The sequence below is a fragment of the Pygoscelis adeliae genome, unplaced genomic scaffold, assembly GCF_000699105.1.
Source record: "Pygoscelis adeliae isolate BGI_AS28 unplaced genomic scaffold, ASM69910v1 Scaffold306, whole genome shotgun sequence".
Classification (NCBI taxonomy): Eukaryota; Metazoa; Chordata; class Aves; order Sphenisciformes; family Spheniscidae; genus Pygoscelis; species Pygoscelis adeliae.
In genome coordinates, this window is record NW_008825072.1 from 2632476 (window position 1) to 2632687 (window position 212).

General features: G+C 72.6%; 1 protein-coding gene across 1 annotated transcript in view; it reads left to right on the plus strand.

Annotated features, from left to right (window-relative positions):
• Positions 1 to 47: 47 nt before the first annotated feature.
• Positions 48 to 212, plus strand: part of MUTYH (mutY homolog) — a gene marked incomplete at its 5' end in the record, with an annotated part of 5284 nt that continues 5119 nt past the window's right edge. The window contains one exon of the mRNA XM_009326618.1: positions 48 to 161. Within this exon, the coding sequence (XP_009324893.1) occupies positions 48 to 161 (114 nt within the window). The remainder of the gene's footprint in view (positions 162 to 212) is intronic.

A 212-nucleotide genomic window follows, 5' to 3' on the forward strand; every position in this document is an offset into this window, starting at 1 on the left:
CCTGACCCCGCGCCGCTCTCCTGGCAGGGGCCCCGGCTCCTGCGCCTGCTCCGCCGCCCGCCCGGCATCTCTTCAGCGACCCGGCTGAGATCGAGGCCTTGCGCGGGAGCCTGCTGGCTTGGTACGACAAATGCAAGCGGGACCTTCCCTGGAGGGCGCTGGTAAGGGGAGGCGGCGGGAGGCAGGGGTGCCGTGGCCAGGAACCAGACCCT